We start from the raw sequence: 22,886 nt of genomic DNA, 5'->3' as shown, positions 1-22,886 counted from the left end.
CTTTTTTTTTTTTTTGTGAGCCTCCAGGAACATAAAATACCTATTGTACCTGAATGCACATCACTTCAATAGCCTTCAGGCTTGCAGGTGTCATTCAGGTTAAAAAAAAATTAGCTGAAGTAGGATTTGAACCTTGGTTCTTTGGTTCCCAGACCACTGCATTAACTTTGGGCTACTCCTCAGATCTGCATGTTGCTCTGTTAAGAATGTCCATAATACCTGAAACTGACAAATACTGGTATCCCTTGCAAGTTTCACATACAGGGGTGAGGGAGGGGGACAGCAACCACTGGGAGATTAGGGAGGTGTAGTGCCTTAATCCCTCCAATGGAGAGCTGCTCACAGCACCATTCTGTAACCTGGACATGACAAGCATCACGTATAAATAACAATGTCCATCTTTTCAGACTTGGACATCCCTTCCCCCTTCTGTGATCGGAGTGGGACATCCATATTTTGCTTCTCTAGTCCTGTCCAACATATGCCTAGATCACACTCCCCTGCCATATGGACATACTGTAATGTTAGACATTCATACCTTGTCTATGTAAAATTGGGATTTGGATGTCCATGCAATATGGATGTCTAAATCAAGTTTCCACACATCCAAACAAGAATAGAGCTTCTAAAATAACCACTTTTGTGTAATCAGAAGCAAGTTTATTTTCATATAAACATGTCTCTGCTTACATAAAATGACTCATACTATGGTAGGGCTGGACAAATTTTCTTTGGCTCCTAGATTTTTGGATTGGCTTCTAGATCCTGACTTGGAATGACAGGAAATTGTATTTATTTATGCACGTTTATATATCGTAATGTGCTCAAGGTGATGCACAGCAAGTTATTTATTAAAGTAACACGGAAGAAGCAGATAAGAAGCTACTGCTCTATCATCCACCAACTAACAGCGAATCTGGCAATGCAGGAGGGCTTTAGCCTGTAATTTCTGGGGCAATAAGGGAGAAGCTAGACTGTTTTGAGTGAGTGGGGTTAGTACACCCACCCACAGAAGCTACAGCCTTAGCCTCTCTCCCTATTGCCTATTTGCCCCCAGCAGCTGTAGTTTTAACCCCTAGTCCACCCACTCCCATAACCATAGCCTAAAGACTATCACCTACCCAGCTATCCTAGCAGCTGCCTTGCCACTTCCTCACCCCCAGCAATAGCCTCTCTGAATCTCTCTCCCCTCCTTAACAAAACAAAACAAAACAAAACCCAGATTCTTTAAAAATGTAAACTGATCCTTCCAAAAAAGGCTGCTGGAGAATCTCCTCCTCAGTAACAATGCTCCTTATAGATCATTTCTGCATTTGCTAGCACTCCAGATACTTTCCTGATCAAGAATACTCCATGTGGGCTGCCTTTCCAGGACGGTTACTCCTCAATTTCTCTCTCTGCCTCCACCCAACACACAAACTCCCACTGATGTCTCTCAAATCACCCCTCCCCCAAACCAGGATATGCCCCCCTGTAGCTATCTTTCAATGACCATCATTCCTTATATCCTTCTGTGGTATACAAGCCCCATCTAGCTGTCTCCTAATGATCCTTCTCCCTACTATAACTAAATTTCTCCATATCTCTGTCTAGACTTCTCTCCTCCACCTACACATATGTCCCCAGTTCCTGCACCCCAACACACAGACACTCAGCGCTCTCTCTTCCTTCATCCCCCCTCCCGCACATGGACATCCAGCTCTCTTCTGTGGCACACAGATGCAACCCGCTCTCTCCTTATCCCATCTCCACAGCAAATCAGATTCCCTCCCCTCTAAAGTACAAAACTCAGCTTTTCCTCCCTTCCCTACAGCAGATACCCAGCATGCTCTCCTCACCATGGCACCCATACACCTAGATCTCTCCCTCCTGTAGTATTCAGATGAAACAGCTCTCTACCTATCCCATCCCCACAGCAGACACCCAATTCTCCCCCCTCAAAAGCACAGTGACACCCAGCGCTCTCCCTTCCCTTGCAGCACACATACAACCTGGCTCTTGTTTCCTCCTGCCCCCCCCCCCCCCCCCGCAAACCTAGCCCTGCTCTGTTACCTCCTGCCTTGCTCTCCACAGCCCTGTCCCAAGAACATGTGTTGCCATACTGGGACAGACCAAAGGTCCATCAAGCTCAGCATCCTGTTTCCACTGGCCAATCCAGGTTACAAGTAACTGGCAAGATTCCAAAACAGTACAATACATTTTATGCTGCTTATCCTAGAAATAAGCACTGGATTTTCCCAAGTCTATCTTCTTAATGGGCTTATGGACTTTTAAGAAAAACTTATACATTCAAGGCTTCAAAACCTAGGCACCAGGTCCCTTTTTTTTTTTTTAAAGCTGCCACAGTGACCTGGTGTTCATCAAGCCCAGTACCATGGGTATGGGTCATGTTAACCAGTACTGCTCTCCTTCCCTTCTGTATTGAACTATTACCCTATACACTAACCTCTGCCCACCTGTGTTTATACTAGAAACTTGGGTTTGATTGCCAAGTCTACCAGCTGGCTATGATGTTTCCAGTCCTCACATGTGGGGCAGATAACTGGAACAACTGCAGTCACTGCACAACGGTGACAATTAGTGCATAGACTGAGTGCATACATACCAGCTTCCAGAAGGAGCTGCAATGTTTACTATGCCGAGAACTGACAGAAAAGCTAGTGTATGTTAAAAATGTGGAAAGACCCAGGTAGAAGTGGCTGATGACAATGTAGCCAAATAGAGTGTGGCTCTGAACAAGATGAAAACATAAAGGAACCAGCAGCAATTGCTATTTAAGGTCAGTGCAGTTCTTTGAGAGAAAATATTAAGTTTTAAAAATCCCACAAAAAACGTAGAACCGAACATAAAATGAAGCATTCTGTACCTGCTGTAAAACATTGCGCTCCCGGAGAGCCATTAACCGTCTGTGCAGTTCCACCAGCTCATCTGTGTATGCCTGGGGAAAGTACAGACATTTCAGTGGTATGGCAGTGCTGAAGGCACACCTTAACTAATGCCACCTCCAATTTTGTATCAACAGTAAGTACATAAAATTAATGTTCCCCTGATGCCAAAAGGTTAACCTATACTGTCCAGCCTCCTTTCTCCACCCCAACACTGTAGCCTGGCTCCTCCTGAAGTAATTATTGACCTGCACTGGCCTTTACCTTGTCATAGGTTCCCTTCTTCAGTATTTTCTCTGGCTTGACACAAGGTTCAGGACTTTTCCTACCAGTAGTCTGTAAACGGGAGAAGATGCATTTACTCTCACACACCATGAAAACCAGAAGCAAATCTGCTCAGCTCATCCCTTAAAATGCTGGCCCTCAAGACCGCCCGCCCTCACTCAGACAAGATAACAGCAATGAATATTCATGAAATATACTTATGTATCTGTGCTAATATGCTTATTTTGGTTATCAAGAAAATCACGTCTGTTTAGGAGCAAGAATTGGAGGCACTTCAGGCGGAAGAGCACTGCTGACAAAGCTGTGATCTGTACAATCTTAATCTCTATCTAGAGAAATTTTTTGAGGGGGAGGGGGTCTCCTTATTTTGTATGCAGTTTTCCCCTCAATAAAGCAATCTCTAAATTATTCAAAATCACGTTGTGAAATTGTGATGCCTGGGTTTAAATGTATGCCCTCAACTACAGGTTCTGCCCGACCCATTTTCTTAGTAGAACCACTTATTTTTTCTCAAAATTGCAATGGGTTGTACGGTCATGGATGTGACACCATTGATGATCAATATCAAGAAAAGAACACACACAGCATGAGCTTCACTTAACTTTCCGAGAGAAACTTGTATGGGCAAACCAGCAAAATAACCTCAACTCCACACTGCCAACAGAATGGATCAAGAAGCCCCATGTGCCTGACCACCTCATTTGTACCAATTACCTTTAAGCAATTAACAATACTACTTAAATTACAGGATGACTTCTGGTGCTTTTGCTGGTCTCTGCACACAAAGCTGAGCAGTAGGCTACATGATATTTAACAGAATCAGCAGCTAAGCTTCCACAAAAACTTAATTAAAATTTCCTATGTGCACTGCTGAAAAGACTTTTTTTTTTGGGGGGGTGGGGGGGGGGGAGAAAGCGAATGCTACATACCTGTAGAAGGTATTCTCCGAGGACAGCAGGCTGATTGTTCTCACTGATGGGTGACGTCCACAGCAGCCCCTCCAATCGGAATCTTCACTAGCAAAGACGTTTGCTAGCCCTCGCGCGCCCATGCGCACCGCCTTCCCGCCCGAACCGGCTCGTGTTCGTCAGTCCCGTATGTAGCAAGACAAAGACAAGGGAAGACACAACTCCAAAGGGGAGGCGGGCGGGTTTGTGAGAACAATCAGCCTGCTGTCCTCGGAAAATACCTTCTACAGGTATGTAGCATTCGCTTTCTCCGAGGACAAGCAGGCTGCTTGTTCTCACTGATGGGGTATCCCTAGCCCCCAGGCTCACTCAAAACAACAAACATGGTCAATTGGGCCTCTTAACGGCGAGGACATAACTGAGATTGACCTAACAACTTATCCAACTAACTGAGAGTGTAGCCTGGAACAGAACAAAAAATGGGCCTAGGGGGGTGGAGTTGGATTCTAAACCCCAAACAGATTCTGAAGCACCGACTGTCGCGTCGGGTATCCTGCTGCAGGCAGTGAGATGTGAATGTGTGGACAGATGCCCAAGTAGCAGCCTTGCAAATCTCTTCAATAGTGGCTGACTTCAAGTGGGCCACTGAAGCTGCCATGGCTCTAACATTGTGAGCCGTGACATGACCCTCAAGAGCCAGCCCAGCCTGGGCGTAAGTGAAGGAAATGCAGTCTGCTAACCAATTTGATAAGGTGCGTTTCCCCACAGTCACTCCCCTCCTGTTGGGATCAAAAGAAACAAACATTTGGGCGGACTGTCTGTTGGGCTGTGTCCGCTCCAGATAGAAGGCCAATGCTCTTTTGCAGTCCAATGTGTGCAGTTGACGTTCAGCAGGGCAGGAATGCGGACGGAGAAAGAATGTTGGCAAGACAATTGACTGCTTCAGATGGAACTCAGACACCACCTTCGGCAAGAACTTAGGGTGAGTGCGGAGGACTACTCTATTATGATGAAATTTGGTGTAAGGGGCATGGGCTACCAGGGCCTGAAGCTCACTGACTCTACGAGCTGAAGTAACTGCCACCAAGAAAATGACCTTCCAGGTCAAGTACTTCAGATGGCATGAATTCAGTGGCTCAAAAGGAGGTTTCATCAGCTGGGTGAGAACGACATTGAGATCCCATGACACTGTAGGAGGTTTGATGGGGGGCTTTGACAAAAGCAAACCTCTCATAAAGCGAACTAAAGGCTGTCCCGAGATCGACTTACCTTCCACACGGTAATGGTATGCACTGATTGCGCTAAGGTGAACCCTTACAGAGTTGGTCTTGAGACCAGACTCAGACAAGTGCAGAAGGTAGTCAAGCAGGGTCTGTGTAGGACAAGAGTGAGGATCTAAGGCCTTGCTGTCACACCAGACGGTAAACCTCCTTCATAAAAAGAAGTAACTCCTCTTAGTGGAATCTTTCCTGGAAGCAAGCAAGACACGGGAGACACCCTCCGACAGACCCAAAGAGGCAAAGTCTACGCTCTCAACATCCAGGTTGTGAGAGCCAGAGACTGGAGGTTGGGATGCAGAAGTGCCCCTTCGTTCTGGTTGATGAGGGTCGGAAAACACTCCAATCTCCACGGTTCTTCGGAGGACAACTCCAGAAGAAGAGGGAACCAGATCTGACGCGGCCAAAAAGGAGCAATCAGAATCATGGTGCCTCGGTCCTGCTTGAGTTTCAGCGAAGTCTTCCCCACCAGAGGTATGGGAGGATAAGCATACAGCAGGCCTTCCCCCCAATCCAGGAGGAAGGCATCCGATGCCAGTCGGCCGTGGGCCTGAAGTCTGGAACAGAACTGAGGGACCTTGTGGTTGGCTTGAGATGCGAAGAGATCTACCAAGGGGGTGCACTACTCTGGAGTTGAGCGACCACTCGTGAGGTTGCATAATCCTGCTCAACCTGTCGACCGTAGTCAGCACTTTTTGCGGCTGAGGAATTTGGAAAGGGCGTCCCAGAGTCAAATTGGACCAAATCGTCCACCAGTGCAGGGATTTGAGAAAACTCGTGGACAGGTGGATCACGTCCTCTAGATCCCCAGCAGCCTGAAACCACTGGGAAGCTAGGGTCCATTGAGCAGATCGCATGCGAAGACGAGCCATGGGAGTCACATGAACTGTGGAGGCCATGTGGCCGAGCAATCTCAACATCTGCCGAGCTGTGATCTGCTGGGACGCTCGCACCCGGGAGACGAGGGACAACAGATTGTTGGCCCTTGTCTCTGGAAGATAGGCACGAGACGTCCGAGAATCCAGCAGAGCTCCTATGAATTCGAGTCTCTGTACTGGGAGAAGATGGGACTTTGGATAATTTATCACAAACCCCAATAGCTCCAGGAGTCGAATAGTCATCTGCATGGACTGTAGAGCTCCTGCCTCGGATGTGTTCTTCACCAGCCAATTGTCGAGATAAGGGAACACGTACACTCCAAGCCTGCTGAGCGCTGCTGCTACCACAGCCAGGCACTTCGTGAACACCCTGGGCGCGGAGGCGAGCCCAAAGGGTAGCACACAGTACTGGAAGTGACGTGTTCCCAGACGGAATCGAAGATATTGTCTGTGAGCTGGCAGTATCGGAATACGCGTGTTAGCATCCTTTAAGTCTAGAGAGCATAGCCAATCTTTTTCCTGAATCATGGGAAGAAGGGTGCCCAGGGAAAGCATCCTGAACTTTTCCTTGACCAAATATTTGTTCAGGGTCCTTAGGTCCAGGATGGGACGAATCCCCCCTGTTTTCTTTTCCACAAGGAAGTACCTGGAATAGAATCCCAGCCCCTCTTGCCCCGGTGGCACGGGCTCGACCGTATTGGCGCTGAGAAGGGCGGAGAGTTCCTCTGCAAGTACCTGCTTGTGCTGGAAGCTGAAAGACTGAGCTCCCGGTGGGCAATTTGGAGGCATGGAGGCCAAATTGAGGGCGTATCCTTTCCGGACTATTTGAAGAACCCAACGGTCGGAGGTTATAAAAGGCCACCTTTGGTGAAAAACTTTCAACCTCCCCCTGACCGGCAGGTCGTCCGGCACGGACACTTTGATCTCGGCTATGCTCTGCTGGAGCCAGTCAAAAGCTTGCCCCCTGCTTTTGCTGGGGAGCCGTGGGGCCTTGCTGAGGCGCACGCTGCTGACGAGAGCGAGCGTGCTGGGGCTTAGCATGGGCCGCAGGCTGTCGAGAAGGAGGATTGTACCTACGCTTACCAGAAGAGTAAGGAACAGCCCTCCTTCCCCCATAAAAACGTCTACCTGAAGAGGTAGATGCTGAAGGCTGCCGGCGGGAGAATTTGTCAAAAGCGTTATCCCGCTGGTGGAGCTGTTCTACCACCTGTTCAACCTTTTCTCCAAAAATGTTATCCGCTCGGCAAGGGGAGTCCACAATCCGCTGCTGGATCCTATTCTCCAGGTCGGAGGCACGCAGCCATGAGAGTCTGCGCATCACCACACCTTGAGCAGCGGCCCTGGACGCAACATCAAAGGTATCAAATACCCCTCTGGCCAGGAATTTCCTACATGCTTTCAGCTGCCAGACCACCTCCTGAAATGGCTTGGCTTGCTCAGAAGGGAGCTTGTCCACCAAGTCCGCCAGCAGCCGCACATTGTTCCGCACATGAATGCTCGTGTAGAGCTGGTACGATTGAATCTTGGCCACGAGCAATGGAAGAATGATAGGCCTTCCTCCCAAAGGAGTCTAAGGTTCTGGGGTCCTTGCCCGGGGGGCGTCGAAGCATGCTCCCTAGAACTCTTAGCCTCTTCAGGCCAGATCCACCACACCAGAGTCGTGAGACAACTGAGTGCGCATCAGCTCTGGTCCCCATGGATCCGATACTGGGATTCGATCTTCTTGGGAATGTGGGGATTAGTTAGTGGCTTGGTCCAGTTCGCCAGGCAATGTCTTTTTTAGGACATGATGCATGGGTACTGTGGACGCTTCCTTAGGTGGAGAAGGATAGTCCAAGAGCTCAAACATCTCAGCCCTTGGCTCATCCTCCACGACCACCGGGAAGGGGGTGGCCGTAGACATCTCCCGGACAAAGGCCGAGAAAGACAGACTCTCGGAAGGAGAAAGCTGCCTTTCAGGGGAGGGAGTGGGGTCAGAAGGAAGGCCATCAGACTCCTCGTCAGAGAAATATCTGATGTCCTCCTCCGCCTCCCACGAGGCCTCATCATCGGTATCAGACAAGTTCACGAACCTGCGTCTGAAGCCGCGCCCGTTCCGACTCCGTGGAAACACGGCCACGGTGGGAGCGTTGAGAGGTGGACTCCCTGGCCGGCAGCGGCGAAGCTCCCTCCCCCGACGTCGTCGGGGAGTCCACCTGGGAGGCAGCCGAAGCCGACCTCACCCCGGGCAAAGGGCCAGCTGTCGCCTCACTCGACGGCACCGGTGGCGCAAGCACCCCCGGTACCGGAGAAGGGCGTAACAGCTCTTCCAGGGATGCCTGGAAGAACGGCCCAGAGGACTCCTCGTGCAGAGCGGCTGTGGAGAAAGACTGAGAAGCCGGTGCAGGCGTCGAGGTCAAAATCTGTTCCAGGTGCGGAGGCGGTACCGGGCTGTCCGGGGTAGAGCGCACCGACACCTCCTGGATGGAGGGTGAAGCGGTCCCTCCCGTGCCGATGCCCTGCTGGGTGCCGACTCCCTCGGTGACCCCAGAGCTCCCGGTACCAAGTCGGGAAGGTGACCGGTGACGATGCTTTCTTCGACTTTTTCAAGCGAAGCATATCACCGGAGCTCCCCGGTACCGATGAGGAGGACGTTGAATCAGCCGTCGCTTCCCTCGGGGCAGGGTCCGAAGAAGGTCGATCCCGGTGGGGGCTGTACCGCAGGAGCCCTCAGGGCAGGAGGAGACCTACCCGAAGGCTCACCGCCACCAGCAGGGGAATGGACAGCCCTCACCTGCACTCCAGACGAAGCACCACCGTCCGACGATATCAGCACCAGCGGGGGTCCCGGTACCACCGACGCACTCTTCCGAAGTCTCGGTACCGTCGATGCAGGAGGAATACGCCTCGATGCCGTCGACGCCTATGCACTCCCCGAAGACCTTCGGTGCTGCCGACGCCGATGCACTCGACGAATCCCGAGATGCTGCTGCCGTCAAAGCGCCGGAGAACAGAATGTTCCACTGGGCTAATCTCTCTACCCGAGTCCTCTTCTGCAAAGAGCACAAAGACTACAGGCCTGCAGGTGGTGCCCAGCCCCCAGACACTGAAGACACGAAGCGTGCCTATCAGTGAGCGAGATTATCCGGGCGCACTGGGTGCACTTCTTGAAGCCGCTGGAAGGCTTCGATGACATGGGCGGAAAAATCACGCCGGCGAAATCAAAATTTGCGATGATGGACAATAGGCACCGAAAAAAAGGGGGAAAACATCGTACCCGAAAGCGAAAGGATACTTACGCTGGGAAAAAGCTAGAAGTACGGGAAAAAAGGGGAAACTCTTTTTTTTTTTTTTTAACAAACACAGAGAAAAAAGTAGAAAAACCGCGAAAGACGCGCGAAGTCTTCTGAGGGGCACGAACGGCAGCAAACACGACCGTCCCAAGCGCGGACAAAAGAAGACTGATGACACGAGCCGGTCTTTGCTTAGTGAAGATTCCGATTGGAGGGGGTGCCGTGGACGTCACCCATCAGTGAGAACAAGCAGCCTGCTTGTCCTCGGAGAATAGAATCTTTTTTTTACAGAATAGCTGCCTCTTGTCCAGGATTATTTTGGTTATGGAAAGCACATAATATGTGGTGCTAACTCCTCTAGCAATATAGTACTTGTGATTTTAAAATTAAAAAAATTGATGATCTGTCTTTTCACTCTCCACAAATATACAAAGCAACCTAAAAACACAAGTTACAAATTACATATATTTTACAAAGCACAAATAGAGATAACATGAAATTTTAAAAAACTGTTAACCTCCATTCACACACGTCTCAAACTAATCAGCAATATTTCCAATAGACAATGTAAATTTAACCACTCCCCCACCCCTGAGAAACGTTTTACTCTGCAGTTAAATGAAGGAAAGGACCAAGGCCAACAACAACAAAACTACCTTAAATTACATGTATAGCTGATACTTAGTAACCCATGTCCTATACCATGAGAAACAGAAAGTCAAAACTGCCAACTTGAACTTTATCCACAATTTTACAAGGAAACCAACAGGAACTTGTTTTTGGGATCTAGTTTCTAAACATTTTGTGCGCATATAACCTCCAAATTAATGTGCAAAGTGTTATTACACTCAAGGAGAAATTAAATCTGATCTGTTTTCTTTTTTCTTGAGTCTCTCCAGACCACTCCCGATGAATGGGTATATGTGCTCTTACCAGCAGATAAGAGATTGAACTGACTGACTCAGGGTTGCCCTATAAGGTCTTGTGCAACCCTGAGTCAGCTAGTATTTATACTGAAAGCAGAACGGTACCACCAAACCAAACACATCAACAATCCAAAGGAGGAAGGAAATAACCAGAACCTAAACTAGAATTATATACAGTGGGGAAATAAGTATTTGATCCCTTGCTGATTTTGTAAGTTTGTCCACTGACAAAGACATGAGCAGCCCATAATTGAAGGGTAGGTTATTGGTAACAGTGAGAGATAGCACATCACAAATTAAATCCGGAAAATCACATTGTGGAAAGTATATGAATTTATTGCATTCTGCAGAGGGAAATAAGTATTTGATCCCCACCAACCAGTAAGAGATCTGGCCCCTACAGACCAGGTAGATGCTCCAAATCAACTTGTTACCGTGCATGACAGACAGCTGTCGGCAATGGTCACCTGTATGAAAGACACCCTGTCCAAGACTCAGTGAATCAGTCAGACTCTAACCTCTACAAAATGGCCAAGAGCAAGGAGCTGTCTAAGGATGTCAGGGACAAGATCATACACCTGCCACAAGCTGGAATGGGCTACAAAACCATCAGTAAGACGCTGGGCGAGAAGGAGACACTGTTGGTGCCATAGTAAGAAATGGAAGTAGTACAAATGACTGTCAATCGACAAAGATCTGGGGCTCCACGCAAAATCTCACCTCGTGGGGTATCCTTGATCATAGAGAGGTTAGAAATCAGCCTACAACTACAAGGGGGGAACTTGTCAATGATCTCAAGGCAGCTGGGACCACTGTCACCACGAAACCATTGTAACACATTACGACATAACGGATTGCAATCCTGCAGTGCCCGCAAGGTCCCCCTGCTCCGGAGGCACATGTGACGGCCCGTCTGAAGTTTGCAGTGAACACCTGGATGATGCCGAGAGTGATTGGGAGAAGGTGCTGTGGTCAGATGAACAAAAATTGAGCTCTTTGGCATGAACTCAACTCGCCGTGTTTGGAGGAAGAGAAATGCTGCCTATGACCCAAAGAACACCGTCCCCACTGTCCAAGCATGGAGGTGGAAATGTTATGTTTTGGGGGTGTTTCTCTGCTAAGGGCACAGGACTACTTCACCGCATCAATGGGAGAATGGATGGGGCCATGTACCGTACAATTCTGAGTGACACCTCCTTCCCTCCGCCAGGGCCTTAAAAATGGTCGTGGCTGGGTCTCCAGCACGACAATGACCCAAACATACAGCCAAGGCAACAAGGAGTGGCTCAGGAAGAAGCCATTAGGGTCATGGAGTGGCCTAGCCAGTCACCAGACCTAATCCCATTGAAAACTTATGGAGGGAGCTGAAGCTGCGAGTTGCCAAGCGACAGCCCAGAACTCTTAATTATTTAGAGATGATCTGCAAAGAGGAGTGGACCAAAATTCCTCCTGACATGTGTGCAAAACCTCATCATCAACTACAGAAGACGTCTGACCGCTGTGCTTGCCAACAAGGGTTTTGCCACCAGTATTAGGTCTTGTTTGCCAGAGGGATAAAATACTTATTTCCCGTCTGCAGAATGCAAATAAATTCATATACTTTCCACAATGTGATTTTCCGGATTTAATTTGTGATGTGCTATCTCTCACTGTTACCATAACCTACCCTTCAATTATGGGCTGCTCATGTCTTTGTCAGTGGGCAAACTTACAAAATCAGCAAGGGATCAAATACTTATTTCCCCCACTGTACATGAAGCTCTGCATCTCGTTGTTTCTTCATTATGCAAGGTACAGCCTTTCTGATACAGGCAAGACTTGCCACTTTGGACTTCCTTAGAGAATTCCCTTCCAAAGCCAACCAAGTGGGTTCAGGAATGGTCTTGAAAAACTCAAAAAAAAAAATTAGCAGGTAATATCCAATTTCTCGTTATCTCTGCACACCATTCTCGACAAGTGTGTACAAAAGCAGTACTCAACGAGGGTGGCAGATGGACATTTCCTGAGCCAGTACTATGGCCCCTAAAGGCTGCCACTGCCTTACATATACATCAAGTCTGTAATGTTTATACAAAGGAAGAGATGACCAAGTTGCTACCCTACATATATCTTGCAGTGGAAGCAAGCCCAAGACGAGGCCTGAGCCCTGGTGGAATAAGTCTTCAACTTGTCTGGTAACTTTCAGCCTTTGAGTTTCCTGTGCCAGAGAATGACTCTTGGAGCTCTGATTGTTGACACAGGCCACTAATATTGCATTTTATAATACCCTGACCGCTTTGTTGAAAGCTAGGTGTTGGAAGGCCAGAACAGCCAACCAAATGGCCAATGTCTTCAAATCAATTTATTGAACCATGTAGCCTTCAGTGTTAACTAGCACTCTTGCACCACGTGTCCCTGACAACTCCCTAGCTAGAGAGATTGGCATCTGTGAATTAAAAAAAAAAAAACTAATTCAGGGACTAAAGATCCATTGACCCTTAAATTATGCCTATTTGGCCACCATCCAAACTGCGAGACACAGTCCTCCTGAGCAGTAAATGGCAATGGAGGTCACTGACAGAGGACCAAGCCAACAACAGGACGCCCTGAAGAGGACACGTGTGCTCTTGCTGCCTGCAGCACTGCCTCAATGGTGACCACCATCGACTCAAAAACCTACAATACCTCCCAGGCTGACAGCATGAGGGAACTGAGATGGGTCAAATCTGAGAGCAAAGCTTCTGAATTTTGCTCTCCAAAAGTAAGATTTTGCCCTTAAAGAGTATCGAAGTGGGTGCCCAAGTATTCAAAACTTTGAACTGGTCACAGCGAGCTTGTCTAGAGTCACTACCCATTACAGATGCTGAAGGAGATTCACAATGCAGATGGTGGCATTCTTGCTCTTCTCAAAAGGATTGACTGATTCAGGAAGAACCCCATCTTCCATAGATGTGCCGCCACAACCATTATCATCTTGGAGGTGGTCCTTGGTGCTGTGGCCAGGCTGAAGGGCAAGATCTGAAACTGGTAATGGCTGCCCAGGCTCACAAAAAACACAAGAACCTCCGATGATCTGAATAAATAGGAATGTGCAGATACACTTCGGAGAGATCTAGGGATGTAAGATGCTCTCCTCGCCGAACAGCAATTGTTATCCTTCTGCATGGAAACGCTGCGGTCCACGAGATTCTCAACGTCTGGCTTACCTTCTTGAGATCTAGAGTTGGCCGAAATAAACCATCCTTTCTGGGCACCTCTCTTGCTCTGAAGCGCAGGGATGAATGCCTGTAAGGCCAGCAGCTGTTCCAACTTCTGGCAAATCACAAGTGCCTTCTGAGGATACTTGCAGGGAGACTTGAGGAAGAAGTTAGGAAGTGAAAGTCAGAATAGCTTCCCTTTATGACTTCTAGGCTTTAGGAAGATGACTTTGGTCACAAGCAACTCAACCTGGAAGTTAAAAGGGTCTGTAACACTTTGCTAATCTATGAAGTCTGTCGTTTAGGGAGGGAACAGAGAAACTCCCTAGAAAGGAAAGGGCAATTCCACAGACTTCTCCTGCAAAAAACGTACCTTGCTAACCGGGGGAGCTTTTGGGGCAAGTGGTGGTTCTCGACTAGGCTGACAGGAATCCTCACTGCTGTCACTATCACTGTCGCTGTGGCTCAATCTGAAATTTAAAAATTAAAAAAGGACAAGGGAATTGAAGGGAGACGTCAAGGTAAAATCATCTTGTAAAAACGCACCCATGAAAACTACCTATGACTGCCTAGTCCTAGTGATACCCGTTTAGCTCATTAATTTAAAATATCTCTCCCCAATATCAGTACAGAGAATGAGATTTAGCAATGCCTTGCACAGATCTGCTCAGTTTACTGGTTTAAATAACCTCAGAACTAGATATTCTTACCACCACAGGGCTCAAGGTTTAAGTTTCACTACCTTGTGTCTCTGTTAACCGGATTGGTCTTTGCTCGTGCCTCTTCTCCTGAAGAACTGTCATCGTCATCAGATTCCTCAGACTGTAGATCCTCCACCATGGAACGCAGCGGACCTGGTCAGAGGAAGCATCCACGACAGAAATTTAACACCTTGAGCTCTCTTATTTCCTATATGCAACAGCATCAGTAAAAGTTTTGCTGATCACAAACTTTCTAAGGTTAAACTTGTGCTATACAGCGATCTGAAAGTTTTCTCCTCTTCCTGATTTCCCCTATTATTGCATATGCGTCACACTGAATGGTTTCTGAGCTTTAATCAAAATGTAATATTTAAAAAGGAAACCTGAATAAACACAATGGTTTTTAAATTATTTCATTTAAGGAATAAAGTTATCCAACAGCCATATCACCCATGTTATCTGGTTGCACCACCTTTAACAGCAATAAGTGCCAACGTTCCCTTTGTCTAATGTTACATTTTGCTTAAAAAAAAAAAAAAAAAGTTTAGAAACCATTCATTGTGACATATTGAAAAAAATGTTCTCTGAGGATAACAGGACACTATCACAGATGGGTCATGACATCCGACGGAGACCCAGCATAATCACTGCCCAGCGTTCAAAACTTAGAAGCATTTAGCAGCATTGACCGTGTACGAGCACACACCTTTTAAAAAAAAAAAAATATTATTATTACATTTGTACCCTGTGCTTTCCCACACAATGCAGGCTCAATGCGGCTTACATAGTAATTTGAAATACAAAGTTAATAGAATTTTAATAAAACAGTAGTAAAACAATGTAAAGTTGGGCTTAGTAGTGTATGATAAGTTGAGCTAAATAATATATGACTAGGATAAAAGAGGGTAGACAGGATATGATAGTGTAATTTGGGAGAAAGAGTAAGGAGGGATAAAATTAAAAAGAGATGGAAAGAGAAGGATGGGAGGTTGGTATTTAAGTCAGAACAGAATTGGGGGTGGAAGTTGGCGAGATTAGGTTGGGGCATTTGGGTAGGCTTGCTTAAAGAGATGAGCTTTCAGCATTTTTCTAAAGAGCAAGAAGTCGTTTATTAATCGGATTGGTCTGGGTATAGCGTTCCAAAGCTGGCTGCCCAAAAAGGAGAAACTGGATGCGTAGTAGGTCTTGTATTTAATTCCTCTACAATTGGGAAGGTGTAGGTTAAGATAAGTTCGTGAAGAAATAGATCTGTTTCTAGCAGGGAGGTTGATCAATTCATTCATGTAGCCAGGGGATTCGCCGTGGATGATCTTGTGGGTCATTGTGTTGATCTTAAAATTTATTCTTTCTTTGATGGGGAGCCAGTGAAGCTTTGCTTGAAGAGGTGATGCACTTTCGAATTTTGATTTGCCAAAAATAAGTCTGGCAGCCGTGTTTTGGGCAGCTTGGAGTCTCTTCAGTATTTGGGTTTTGCATCCTAAAAAGACACTGTTGCAGTAGTCGGCGTGGGTAATAACAGTAGCCTGTATCAGCAGCACGAGGACCAGGCAGTAGAATAGAACAGCTGATAGAATTCAACTGCAAGGAGAGGTGGCAGGGTATACGGTAATATGTATCCTGTTGTCCTCAGAAAACACCTGCTACAGGTAACATCTATTTCTTCAAGGACAAGTATATTACCACAGATGAGAACCCCTGGATACCAGGCTGACAAACAAAAATGGGGATAACAGAAGGCCTACAATAGGCAAGGACAAGCAACTAATTAAAAAAAAAAAAAAAGAGGTACAGCCTGGAACAGAATAAAAGGACTTGGGGGATGGTGTTGGAATCTAGACCACAAATTCTGCAGGACTGTCTGATCAAACCAGCCATCACACTGGGAATCTGCCCTAGGCAGTAGTGAGATGTGAATGTGTGGGCTGACTACGTTGCAACCTTGCAAATCTCAATGGAGGCCAACCTCAAGTAGGCTACTGACACAGCCATGGTTCTGACATTGTGAGCCATGACACTCCAGAGCCAACCCAACCTGGGCATAAGTGAAGGAGATGCAATCTGCCAGCCAATTGGCTAGGGTGAATTTACCAATGGCTGCCCCATCTTATTTGGGTCAAAATAAACAAAAAGCTAGGTGGACTGTCTAAGGGGTTTTAGTCCATTCTACATAGAATGCCAAGGCTCGCTTGCAGTCCAAAGGGCACAGTATGGTTTTATCAGGATGGGCATGAGGTTTGGGGAAGAATATTGGCAGAACAACTGACGGTTAAGATGGAATTCCAACACTACCTTAGGAAAGAACTTGGGATATGTGCGTAGCTACTCTGTGATAAAACTTCATATAAACCATAACTATCAGCTATTAGGGCCTGAAGCTCGCTGACCCTGTATGCTGAAGTGACCACCATTAAAAATAAGACCTTCCAAGTCAGGTACTTCAGATGGCAAGAATAAAGCAGCTCGAAAGGAGCTTTCATCAGCTAGGTAAGAATTACACTGAGGTCCCATAACACTGATGGAGCTTTGATGGGGCTTCAGCAAAAGCAAACCTCTATGAACTGAACTAGAGGCGGGCTTACCATCCATATGGTGATGCTGAAGCACCAACTGCACTGAGGTGAACCCATGCAGAGTTAGTTTTAAGACCAGACTCTGAAAAATGCAGAAGGTACCTCAAGCAGTTTTCTGTGCAGGACAAGAAAAAGGATCTAGGGCCCTGCCCTCACACTAGATAGCAAACTTCTTCCATTTGAAATTATATGAACTTTTAGTGGAATCTTTCCTGGAAGCAAGCAGGATCCTGGAGACACTCTCATGCAGTTGAAGGGATGCAAGCTATAAGCTCTCAACATCCAAGTCATGAGGGCCAAGGGATTGAAATGTAGGAGACCCCTCAATCTGAGTGATAAGGGTCAGAAAACAGTCCAGTCTCCACAGGTCTCTGGAGGCCAACTCCAGAAGTAGAGGGAACCATATCTGTCTTGACCTATAGGGAGTGATGAGGATCATGGTCCCTCGGTTCTGCTCGAGCTTCAGCAAAGTCTTCCCCACCAGAGGGATGGGAGAAGACATACAACAGACCCTCTCCCTACAATGAAAGAGAAGATATTATGGAGGAGTGGTCTGCCATGTGACCTCTGTCTGGACCAGAACTGACAAACAGATACACTGAGGGAGTGCCCTACTCTCAGAAGATCTCCTGAGCAACGCCCATGTTGAGGGGGACCACTCTTGCAGTTGCATCACCCTGTGCTGTCTATCCAGTAGACTGTTCTTGCCACCAAGTATGTGGCCCTGAGCATCATCCCATGGCTGGATGCCCACTGTCACATCCCAAGGCTTCCTGATACAAGAGGTATGAGCCCAAGCTTCCCTGCTTACTGACACAGTAAACTGCAACTTGATTGTCCATCTGTATGAGGATGATTTGGTGCAATGGTTAACTCTAGAGCATTCCAAATAGCCTGTAGCTCCAAGAGACTGATGTAGAACTGTACATCCTGGGAAGACTATTGACCCTGAGTGAGAAGCCCATCTATGTAAGCCCCCAGCACAGGTTGGATGTGTTGAACAAAAGTATGAAAGATGAGGAGTGGAAGGCTCCATGATTACAACTAGCTGTTTCAACACTAAAATCTCCTGGGACATGAGAAAAGAATGTGGCACACATCAGCCAAAGGCACGGCTCCAGAAAGTCTGGCAAGAAGGGGGAGCGATAAGGGAACACAGATGCAGCATATGTTCTGCTTTAAATTAAGGATTTATGGTATGGCACAGCCTGCACGTGATATCAGGAGGAGATTATTCATAAAACAGTATATAAGGAGGGTGGAACAAAGAAGTAGTAAGCATTTTGACTCTTTTGCCTTAAGCATTCTGTATATAGCATTCTGATTTCTCTTGTACATTGCTTGTTTATATTGCTTATAAAAGAAATGCTTCCTAAATACCCAATTGATGGTATTCAGTTTGTAAACTAAAAAAATGAATAAACTTTTATATTAAATAGGAAATTCGTCTGGCCTTTTCTACAAAAGTAGCGACCGCGGCAGGACAGAAGATTTATGCCGCACACGGAAAAGAGAAGGCGAGACGAATGACAAATTAAGTGTTTGTTGTTAATGAAAGTTTTTACAGGATTGGATTTTGAGAGCAAGCGTTGTTTAAGCCTGATTTCTGTGTACCACTGATTTGGGAGTGATCAACCTACTGACGTGGACATACAGGTGACGACTCCTGGGCTTGCTAAAGAGAAATAAGAAGACGCGTGAGTAAGCTTACATTGTGGACTTATTAGTGGTATATTTGTTTAGCTTTGTAGTTTTCTTTTTTGTATATTTTCTTTGTTTAAGTGCATTAGTATATTTTTGTAGGTTGTGGCTCTATAGGAGAAATTGTAATAGTCAGAATAAAATGGAAGGGAAAGGGGCAGATAAGAAAGAAAAGCCTCCTGTATATGCTTTGTATTTAGATTTAGATAGTTCAAAAAAATGCACCCCTTTGCAGCATGTCATAGAATTATTCCCGTTAGAAAAAAAACAGATTGAAGAGACACATGAGAAATGGATCAAATATGATGCAAAGGATTCTTTTTTGAGCTGGTCTCAGTATGGATCGTTTGAAAAAATACAGCAAGAACAGGAAAAGCAGCCTTTGGTTCAGCCTGAAGGTTGAGGAATGTCATCTGGTTTTGATTTCTCGGGTGTACAGGTTAGAAAGGTCAGGAAGAACTGAAATTTGTTTTGTTCCTTTTAAAAGATTGTGTTAGATTAGATTTAAATAAGTTTGATTTTGTCTTATAAGGTGATCTCTGTTTATTTTAAAATATGTGTTATTCTGTTTAATTAATAAGTTCTAGTTCTCTATGTGGAATGTCTTTGCAATTTAACTTTGTTTGACCCTTTTTTAAGTGAGATTCCTGCAGTGTTAAGAGATCATCTGGTTTGAATTAGTCACAGTCCTAGCTAGTTCTGTGTGTAGGGCTAATAGGGGAAAGAGGTGATTTAAAATCTCTAATAACCTCTGAACAATATGATTTGTCAACATAATTTGAGGCTGAGGGACGGCTACGGGTTAGTCCCGAGACCTCAACAAAAACCAAAGGTAATCCTGTTCAAATTGACACCCAGACCGTCAAAGGCAATTTTTAGGGAAACCCATGTAGCTGCAGAGCTTGTGAGAATGGATAAAATCAAATGTGGGGAGTTACTAAAAACCTGTTGGAAGTTAAACATCTCCCCTTCCCCCATGACAAGGGAGGACCTACATCACTTGAGGATGTACAGAATTTGACAAAAGCAGGAACTCAATTGACTATTGGGGATTTTAAAGCTTTATGTGCAGCATCAGGTATCAGTATTTCTCAAAGTTGGGCAGCTATGATTAATCAAAATAATGAGGTAAATACACCAGTAGCTTTTTTTATCAGGCTCTTTTAATCATGTGGAAAAGGGAATGAAAGAAATACCAAAGTTATTGACAGCTATTGTGGCAGCAGTAGGCAAATGGAGAGCACAAATGCCTTTTGTTCCTATTGTAATACATACCAACCACACGATTAAAACGCTGTTGAGCCCTAGCCAGACGGCATTGACAGCCACTAGATTTGGAAAATATCAAGCAGTACTTTTAGGACAAGATATAAGAATAATACCATTAACTAAAGAACAAAGAAATAAAATAGATCTGCTTTTTCCTGTCGATCAAGAGGGTGAGATCGATACTATAGAAATCCCTACATTTCACTGTCTTACTTTTGAACCCTTATCTGATGGGTTAATATGGTTTACAGATGGAGCTTGTGAAAGGACTGTTGCAAGCTTTGCCTGCGTGCAGGTAGATGAGAATCTAAGAAAGATAATGCAAGTACAATATAAAACCCCTCCTGACCATACTGCACAGCATGCTGAACTTTTGGCCGTTATTACGGCCTTACAACACACTGATATGACTCAAAATGTCACTATATATACTGATAGTGGTTACGTTGCAAGTTCACTACAGTATCATATATTAAAATGGCAGCGTAGGGGGATGATAACCAGTGCAGGTAAAAATTTACAACATTACACATATTGGAAATTGCTGTTTGAAATTTTGGCCAGAAGGGAACGTGAAGGTAGAAAAACTGCAGTTGTGTGGACCCCGGCCCACACTGAAAGGCCAACCTTTGAGGCACAAGGTAATGCAATGGCTGATGCAGCAGCAACGGAGGTGGTTAAGCAAAGTGAAAAGATTTTGTATAATACTAGACAGACACAGGAAGGGCCACTTACGAATGTAGATAAGATTGAAATGTGGCAGCCAGAGGGACAGGAAAGTGAAAAATGGTTGAAGAGAGGATGTATGAAATTAGGAAGTGAATGGTTTAATGAAGAAGAAGGATTACCTTGCATGCCAATGAGCCAGGCGATTAAGGTATTGATTGGGTGGCATGCAACCATGCATTGGAACAGAGAAACAATGAAACAACAATTTGAGCAAAGATTTTGGACTTTAAAAATTGATAACCTGATTCAACAGGTTGTGCAAAATTGCATGGTATGTAATGTTGGATTATTTGTAGTAAATAATTAGCAGATTTTAGTACACACAGCTTCAGCTTTAGAAATGTTAATTTCTTTTCTTCATCTCTCTCACATACACCCCAGAATAATTCACTGCTGAGTCACTTTAAAGTTGAAGTAACAAAACATCTGTTTACTCACAGTTTGTAGTTAGATTATAATCAGACAGGCTTATATATACATAATACTATACATTTGGATTATCAGCTCTTTCCATGTGCTTAGATGGTAATGGATGCTCACACCACCATAGATTCTCTCAGGTTAGGAGAGATCATGAGCTCCATGTGCTGTGCCTAACCCCCACAGGAAGTTGCATAGCTGTGACCTCTCTAAGTAATTCACATCAGAGGTCACAGAGTAATCACAGAGAAATAATAGGTGACAGGCAATGCATGTAAAATACAATAAATTCCAACAAACCCCTTCTCATGCATAACTGTCATGCAATTATTTATTCATACAAAGTCCAAGCTTTATACGCAGATTCACAAAATGTTCTCTGGGTAACGGTTTGGTCATGATGTCAGCTGTCATCTCACTGGTGTGACAATAGTCTAGACTGATGACCCCTTCTTTCGCCAACTCTCGAACGTTGTGGTATTTCGTTGCGATGTGCTTGGTGCGTGACTGAACCTTGTCATTCTGTGACAGTCGGATGCAGCTCTGATTATCTTCCATTATCTGGATTGGTCTCTGTTCAGCTATTCCAAAATCCAGCAAAAGTTTTTCAATCCACATCAGTTCTCTGCACGCTTCTGATACGGCCACATATTCAGCTTCTGTAGAAGACAGACTCACAATACTTTGTTTATGACTGGCCCATGAAATTTGTACATTTCCATACATAAACACATATCCACTTGTGGATTTATAATCAGAATGATCCCCTGCCCAATCTGAATCACAGTAACATATTAGTTTTGGATTACTATTGGCTGAAATCTTTAATTTACAATCAATGGTACCTTTTAAATACCTTACCATCCTTTTAACTGCAGTCCAATCTGATTTGGTAGGTGAGCTGACCCTTCTGCTCAAAATTCCTACTGCATTTGCTATATCAGCCCTGTATGTGGTAGTTAGATATAAAAGCTTACCTATGGCTGATCTATATTGGATGTTATCTGGTAAAGGTTCTCTTACTGTTTCATCCTTCAGAAAATCAGTGATCATGGGAGTGCTTACAACTTGGGCATCTTGCATACCTAAACTTTCAATAAGCTCATTTATTTTCTGCTTCTGGCTTAGAAGATAAGAACCATCATTTTGTTTCTCAATTTCTATACCAAGATAGTATGACACATTACCAAGTTCTTTTATCTCAACATTCTGGTTTAAATATTTTACAATGTCCTTGTACTCTTGCTCACTTTCGCTTGCAATGAGCAGATCATCAACAAAAGCTAAAATGTATGCATATTGTCCATTTCTGCACCTAGTGTACAAGCATTTATCTGCTTCACCTTGCTTAAATCCTAAATTTGTCAATATTTCATGCAATTTGTCATTCCAACATTTTGCACTTTGCTTTAATCCATAAAGACCTTTGTTTAATTTACACACTAGCTGTCTTTGTTTTGTATTTATGAAACCTGTTGGCTGTTCCATGTACAAGTCTTCAGTTATATCTCCATGAAGAAATGCTGTTTTCACATCAATGTGGTTGACTTGCATGCCTTTTGAGACTGCAATGCTCAGAAGTGTTCTAATTGTCGTGTGTTTCACTACAGGTGCAAACACTTCATCAAAATCTTCTCCATATTTTTGAAGATATCCCTTTGCGACTAATCTGGCTTTATACCTTTCCACTTTTCCTTGTGCATTCCTTTTTAACTTGAATACCCATTTGCATCCTATAGCTTTCTTGCCAGGAGGTAATTTTGTAAGAATCCAAGTATTATTTTTATCCAATGCATCAATTTCTTCTTGTGCAGCTTTACGCCATTCAGCAGCTTCTTCTGCTGGCATTTTCTCAATCTCATCCCATGTTAAGGGCTCTTGAGCTTCTG

At 45.2% G+C, this 22,886-nt stretch overlaps 1 protein-coding gene across 3 annotated transcripts in view; it reads right to left on the bottom strand.

Moving 5' to 3' along the window:
- MLLT1 (MLLT1 super elongation complex subunit) overlaps positions 1-22,886 on the bottom strand; it is a 281,660-nt gene that overhangs the window by 5,737 nt on the left and 253,037 nt on the right. For 2 of the 3 annotated variants that reach the window (XM_030218367.1, XM_030218368.1), the window contains 4 exons: positions 14,350-14,461; positions 13,981-14,077; positions 3,150-3,221; positions 2,867-2,938 (listed from right to left, as the gene is read on the bottom strand). In XM_030218367.1, coding sequence (XP_030074227.1) covers positions 2,867-2,938; positions 3,150-3,221; positions 13,981-14,077; positions 14,350-14,461 — 353 coding nt within the window. Of the gene's footprint in view, positions 1-2,866; positions 2,939-3,149; positions 3,222-13,980; positions 14,078-14,349; positions 14,462-22,886 lie in introns of those variants that run through there. The other variant, XM_030218369.1, reaches the window with a different exon arrangement.

This window comes from Microcaecilia unicolor, chromosome 11, assembly GCF_901765095.1.
Source record: "Microcaecilia unicolor chromosome 11, aMicUni1.1, whole genome shotgun sequence".
NCBI lineage: Eukaryota > Metazoa > Chordata > Amphibia > Gymnophiona > Siphonopidae > Microcaecilia > Microcaecilia unicolor.
The sequence above is the reverse complement of the archived record's forward strand: the minus strand, read 5'-3'. Positions and strand labels throughout refer to the sequence as shown.